At 44.1% G+C, this 7305-nt stretch overlaps 1 protein-coding gene across 1 annotated transcript in view; it reads right to left on the reverse strand.

The window, feature by feature from the left end:
* Nucleotides 1-488: 488 nt before the first annotated feature.
* Nucleotides 489-7305, reverse strand: part of GRIK4 (glutamate ionotropic receptor kainate type subunit 4) — a 236032-nt gene continuing 229215 nt past the window's right edge. The window contains exons 17-18 of the mRNA XM_007955908.2: nucleotides 4145-4263; nucleotides 489-845 (exon numbers count right to left, since the gene is read on the reverse strand). Coding sequence (XP_007954099.2) covers nucleotides 489-845; nucleotides 4145-4263 — 476 coding nt within the window. The remainder of the gene's footprint in view (nucleotides 846-4144; nucleotides 4264-7305) is intronic.

A 7305-nucleotide genomic window follows, 5' to 3' on the forward strand; every position in this document is an offset into this window, starting at 1 on the left:
AAAAGAAAAACAAAAATATACAAAACCAGAAGTTAAAAAAAAAAAAACTTTCCTGTTTTTTGCCTGTAAGAACTAGACCCACGGTACAATGGCCCCGTCTTAGAGGGACGGTACACTGATGATTGCACCCATTATTGGACAGGTCTGGTTGGGCAGGGACCCCACCCCAGACACTACGTTATTTTGATGGGAGGGAAAGGCCCAACGGGAGAAAAAGTGGGGCTCCTTGTGCCTGGGAGGAAGAGTGTCCCTGTTGCCACTCGGTTGCAACATCTCTGGATGGACCCGGCTCCCCGGACCAGGGCGCTGACTCTGGTTGGAGCGTCGGGCTCTTTGATCGTTTTGCAGTTACTGTATCCAAAATCCAGAGAGTAGTTTTGACGCTGTAGAAGTCCTGGCTCCCGGCTGACAGCGGGCGCCTGCCCAGCCCTTCCCGCCTCCCCAACTGGCCTCGAAGACTCCCGCCGCCGCTGCAGCCGCCGCCGGGGCTACTCAGGCTCGCTGCTGTTGGTGGTCTTCTCCCACTCCAGGCTCTCCTCGCTGCGGGAGGGCGATGGCCGCGCCCGCAGGCCCTGGAACCTGCGGCACTCCGGGCAGACCCGGATGTGTGTGCAACCTCGGGCCACGAGGGCGGCCTCCTGGGCCAGTCTCTGGGCGAGGGGGTCGGGCTCCCCGGCCCCGCACAGCTTGCCATTGCTGAGCGTGGCTGTGCCCCGGGGCCGTCGCTCCTCTGGGATGGGGGGTCGGGGCTGCGGCACCCCAGCGCGCCGCCGGCGGGGGTGGATACTGTCCTGACACAGGATGATGCTGCGCAGTTCGCTCACCATCTCCTGGCAGACGGACACCTGGAGGAGACACGGAGGTCGCAGGCCAGCCTCTCAGGAGCAGCCCTGGGGAGTTCCCTACGGATCTCTAAGGGGGCCGGAGGGTGTCATAGAATCAAACAATCTCAGATACGGACGGAACCTCGAAGGCCTTTCAATCCACTTCCTCCCTCCCACTTTCCCATTTGATGTTCAAACACCCTCCATAATAGCCCTGCCAGCTGGATGACCATGTTTGAACACCTTCAAAGTCAGCGATCTCAGGATCTCGCACATTTCTAAATTGCTAAATCCTTCTTCCCTCTGAGTCAACAATTCATCTTCCTGAAATATTAATCCATTGATCCCAGTAAAATTTGGACCTTGAAGCCCACTAAATAAATAACCTCTCTCATGGATGCTAGTCTTTCAAGTATTTGAAAAAGCTGCTATGTCCACATGAACATTCTCAGGTTAAAGGTTCTCATTTCTTTGAGTCAGCTGGCTGTGGTCATAGATGATGCACTCTGATAACTGTAACAACAAAGACAACTGCAACTACTATTACTGCAAGCCCATCATCTACTCATATGAAACCCTTGGGTCCAGCTGTGGTGCAGAATTCTGAATATTTTGCATTCTAGGAAAGTAATCCAATGCAGATACAATATTGATATATCATACCCATTGAGGCCTGGGACAGACCCAATATTCAAACACATTAATATTTCTGGAACAATATGCATATACATTCCTACTAAGTGAGAAAAATAAAGACTATAATAGTAGCCTAATATCAGTTCAAATCCAGTGTTGCTGGCAAATGCATTTGCGTGGAACTTACACAAAATATGGACTTTCTGAACTTTTTGGATTTCAGAATTATGGGTGAAGAATTATGAATCTGTACTACTAATAACTTTTCTAATACTACCTCTTTCTATCACTACCACTGACACCATTTATCTGCCAGCTCTCTGATGAACATTTTACTCACCAGATCCTCCAAGAACCTTTTTAAGAATCTTAGTAATTCTTATGTCCATTTCACATATATGAAAATGGAGGCTTAGAGGTGTTCTATATCTTGCCAGAAGTTACTTGGCTAATATAGCTGACCCAAAATTTGAATGAAAACCTAACTGACTCCAAAGCCCATCTGCCTGCCCTGTTCAGTTCTCTGCTCTGTGCTGGATAGGACACTTCCTGAAATCCAGTCTCATGTTCTTTCAGTTCTGTTGAGGGCCTTGTTGTTCTATCATGAACAAATAGCTAAAGTAGCTTTTCCTCTTCATTTTAACTGCTGGGCATGCTCTAACCCCATACTGAAAATTTCAAGGTACAAGTCCTTTGGTGAGTTCTGGTGAGAATAACCAAATGTGCACACATCTCTTACTGAAGCAGCTATAGAGAAACAGTATGGTCTAATGGAACATGTCCCAAGTTCAGACTTGAGATCTGGATTCTAGACTCATTATTGTCACTAATTTAGCAGAGACTCACTAAACCTCTCTATACTTATAATAACTATAATATTTAATAACTATAATAAAGAAAAGGAATCAAACCTGCCCAACCTATTTCATGAGACAAAAATGTAATTCAACATCTCTTTATCAACTACCAAATTTGTACCAAGTACTGTGCTTTGCAATGGAAATACAAAGTTAAAAGACACGGTCCTTGCTTTCAGGCAGCTCAATGACTAGTGGGGAGGTTGATTAAAAAATAATTGTAACTCAGTGTATAAGCGTAACATAGGCTACAGTGGTAGTGGAAGAAAGAAATGATCATGATTGACTTGACCAGTTTAGGGGAGATGGCAGGGTTGTTTGGAAAGGTTTCATAGGGAAGGGAACAACTGAACTAAGTCTTAAGGATTGACTATCATCACCATTTAAGGAATGGACAAAGAGAAAGCCAGTAAAGCTGAAAAAGAAGGAGGAGGAACCAAGAGACCTTGGTGCTGTGCAAGGCGAGATAGGAGAGTTTCTGGAAGGAACTGTCCATATCTTCAGGGGGCACACTGAGGTCCAAAAGGGCCCAATGGGTTCTCTTTGGTTTTGTCCACTGGGAGGATCAGACTCCTTAGTAATAGTCTTTCAGGGAATGGGTGGGAGAAGTCAGAATGCCCTGGCTTGAGGACTGAATAGGTGGAGGAACTGGAGACTGAGGCAGTAGGATTCCCTTGATTTGGAAGAGGGGAGGGATATGGCATGAGCAATATAATGTTGCTGCTGTATTTAAATATGAGAGAAACTTGAGCATACTTGCTGATTTCAGGGAGAGAGCAGGCAGAAAAAAATACAGGGAAAAAGAGGATAATCTTAGAGTAGCTGAGAAGATGGGACCCAGAGCAGGGGCAGAGGGATGCTGCACCTGAAGAGGAGGTGGGGAGATGGCTACAGCTGCGGGTGTATTTCCAGGTAGGGGTTTTAATTTGGGGCTGGTCACTTGGCAAGGCAACAGGTAAAGACAACCTCTGTGCATGAAGGAGCGGAGTGTCTAATAAGTGGGCATGGAAGTCCTTTCTGAGAAATGGGAAAGGAGGCTGAGCACAGAAGAGTAAAAGGAATGGCCAGCAGTGTTATATCAAGGTCCTACATGAGGCTAAACTCCATACATTTGGAGGGGCACTGGATGCACAGTTACGCAATTTTCCTCCAGTGACAGTTAGGAAAGGAGGTTTTAGGAAAATCCAGAGTTGGGAGACTGAGAGTCTAATGCCATTGACAGGTAAGGAGTTGGTCTCTTCTCTGGGGTAAGGATGGAAAGTAGGGTAGTCTTCTTTGTTTTCTGACTCTCCAAGCTATCTGAAGTTTGAATTAACTCAGTTTCTAAGCAGTAGGTTGAGTAGTTAAACTTATTCAGAATCTCTGAGAAGACATAATTCCTGGGCTTATATGAGTCAGAGTATCTTTAAGTATCTTTACCTGTGAAGCAAAAAAACATTCTAAAAATCAAAGGACCAGAATCATCTTTTCCATTAGTAACCTGGTACTTCTCACCTGTTTTCCTGTACTATTCTACACCAGAAATGATCAGTGTATATAGAATTTTGCGATTCTCAAAGCATTTTCTCCTATTATATTTATTTATGCTGGGCCATTTCAAAGAAGACACTGAAGCCCAGAGAGGGTATGTACCTTTTCTGTGGCTGTATACTTAGTGAGTAATTAAGCAATGACTCAGATCTCCTGCCCTTGGGGCTGGAATTCTTTTCTATTGTCCTGTTTGTTCTATAGATACTCCATAGGATTTCACCCATCCTGTCTGAAATAACTTGTCAGAGCAGTGTTGCCCCATCTGTCAACACTATTAGTATTCCTTGGGAAGTTTACCTCAGTTGCTTCTGAGTGTCGCAGAGTCCATAAGAACTCCAACATAGCCATAAAAATGGCCACGATTAAGCCACAAATAAGAACCACAAAGATTCCACCAATATTCTCCATTCCCAGGCCTGTAAGAAAGGGATAACAGAAAATAGCATAAACTGGCAGGAGAACATAATCATTCTAGCAAAAATGCTGAAATTCATTTAAACAAGAAGAATTTGAGTCTTGCAGATATTTCAGATACACATTCCTTGAATAGATTGAATTCACTTGCCCCTCTAACCTGGGGCTATTTGGGCAGAAGGTTTTTGACTATGGGGCATTTGAGCATGAGGCATTTTTTTGGGGAAAATGCCACATAGCTGGAGCAGAAGTAGAAGAGGGGCCTAGTTGCAAATGTATCCGATTAATGAGATACGTAAGAATGACTGGGGGTGGAAGATGAGGCTCTTCTTAAGAAAAAGGTTCCAGCCAAATTTGATTTAGCCTGTATAGAGTGACATGACACTAAAAGTCCCATAAATTCCAGCAGTTTCATAATTTTAGTCAGTCTTCCTAATACTGTATTTGTTTTGTGTAAAGCACTTTTTGACCAAACCATGGATAGGAAACATTATTTTTACCTATCTATATTATCATGGTACTAAAACACTTATTTAGAAAGTGAAACTTTTATCCCACCAGATCTCGCTGCCATTGGAACCATCTGAGAAGCTTGTTAAAAATTAGATTTCCAGTTCCTATCCCAGACCCGTTGAGTTAGTATCTCTGGAGATGGGGCCCAGCCGTCTATATGTTTTAACAAACTTCACAGTTGATTCCTTTCCAGTTCGGCCTAAAATTAGTATGCATATTAGGAGCTCTGGTAGCATAGTGGCTAAAGCACTTGACTGCTAACCAGAAGGCTGGCGGTTCAAACCCACCAGCCACTCCTCGGAAGGAAGGTTGGGCAATCCTACTTCTGTAGTGGTACTGCCTCGGAAACCCAAGGAGGGGTCGCTATGAGTCGGGGCCGACTCGATGGCACACAACAACAACAACAACATTGGTATTTTTGGAAGCACTGTACAAGACTATAAGTCCTTGAAGTCAGGCATTGTATCTTCATTGTGTAGCACAACATTTGGTATATAGTATATACTCAATAAATGTTTGTAGAATGATATAGTTGTTTCATTTCCACAAAATCACACATTGAGTTTAGCTGAATTGATAGTCTGAATGCTTTTGCTGGCATTAGAGAAGCCCAGACTTAAGGGGTAGTGTCATAAACACATGAAACCCTGACCGAGAGGGGTCACACTCAAAAATCAGATAGCATCTCTGGAAATACCTAGGAGAGTAGCTCATGTCCTATCCTTTTCAGAAATGCTTGCACATCTGAGTGCTTGTTCAATCACTAGTGTCATCACTGAACACAGAGCTACTATGTCAGTGACAGGGAAAGCTTCCCACAACACTTACGAGATGAATCACAGTTCAGGAACAGAAATCTGACACCACTTTTTGAACCTTGTAAAGCTGAAAACATAGCCCAATGTAGCCATTTCAAGATGTCTTGGGTTTCCTTTCACAAAGCCCCAAATGGTTGCCTTTTGTTTTGCTTCAAAAATAATGCAGTGAGGTAGCATGCCTACTTACCCTACTAATTACAATGGCTTACAGTGCTTCCAAACCAAAAAAACCAAACTCACTGCCGTAGAGTCAGATTCGACTCATAGTGACCCCTCCTTGGGCTTCCGAGGCAGTAGCACCATGGAAGTAGATTGCCCCATCTTCCTTCCAAGGAGTAGCTGGTGGGTTTGAACCACCAGACTTCTGGTTAGCAGTCAAATGCCTTAGGTGCTTACATAATGAATTAGTATCCTGATACTTGCACCTATTTTTCTGAGCTCTGATGGTATAGTGGTTAAGGCATTTGGCTGCTAACCAACAGTCAGTGGTTCAAACACAGCAGCTGCTCCACAGAAGAAAGAAGAGGTAGTTTGCTTCCATAAAGATTTACAGCCTTGGAAACCCAATGGGGGTCACTATGAGTCAGAATCGACTCAATGGCAGTGAGTTGAGTGAGATACTACATCTTAAGATATAGTTGTTCAGGATTTTGCTGTTTATAAAGCATTTTTTTAAAAAACATATCACTATATACTCTGACCTGCAGATCCACACCATCAACTCTACTACCTGTGTGAATGCAGGATCTTCTATACTGAATATCAAAACCAGTGGATAGTTAAAAAAGCATTCTAATGGAATGCACATAGGTTTGGAATAGATTTCTACCTTCCAAGAGGAAGATGAGTGGGGTTCATTTGAACACTTGTCCCTCTAACCTGGGGCCATTGGGACATAACATTTGGAGCATGGAAGCATGGGGCATCAGGATCTACATGAGTGAGGGGGGTTGCAAGTTAGGAAGGCCAAAGAGAAGTATCCACAAAAGGGATACCAGAGGGGATACAATAAGGATGCAGGTCTAGTCTACAGGTGAGGGATGGTGAGAACTGAGGTATTAGGATGTGTGTCTGAACTTTATGGATGATTCAGACATTGCCAAGTGGGAAGAGGTTGGAGGGAGATCCTCAGTGAAGGGGAAGTGACAAATGTGACAGTAAGGATGACCACCTACTCAAGTGAAAGGAGTCCCTAAGGTACCAAGATACCAGAAGACTCCACCACTTTGGAATAGTTGCTATAGAAGGAACAGCCTGATACAGAAGGGACTAGGATCCTCGTGAAGGGCCTCTGCCACCTCACCTCCTGTTTCTGAGAGGAGGCGTTCTTCTTCCCTGTATTAGTTATGTAGTGCTGCTGTAACAGAAATACCACAGGTGAATGGCTTTAACAAACGGAAATTTATTTTCTCATGGTTTAGGAGGCTAAAAGTCTGAATTCAGGGTGCCAGCTCTAAAGGAAAGCTATCTCTTTCTATAGGTTCTGGAGGAAGGTCCCTGTCTCTGAGCTCTGTCTCTTGGGAGATGTGGCTTGGCACCTCTTTTCCTTCAACTCTCTCTGCTGCTTTCACTTGCTGGTTTAATCTCTTTCATATCTCAAAAGACATTGAATTAAGACATGCTATGATAATTCTTGGCTCTATATTAGCATAGTGGCTAAGACACTTGCCTGCTAACCAGACGGCTGGCGGTTCAAATCCACCAGCCACTCCT

The sequence above is a fragment of the Orycteropus afer genome, unplaced genomic scaffold (assembly GCF_000298275.1).
Source record: "Orycteropus afer afer isolate SDZICR_OR568_19922 unplaced genomic scaffold, OryAfe1.0 scaffold00545, whole genome shotgun sequence".
Classification (NCBI taxonomy): domain Eukaryota; kingdom Metazoa; phylum Chordata; class Mammalia; order Tubulidentata; family Orycteropodidae; genus Orycteropus; species Orycteropus afer.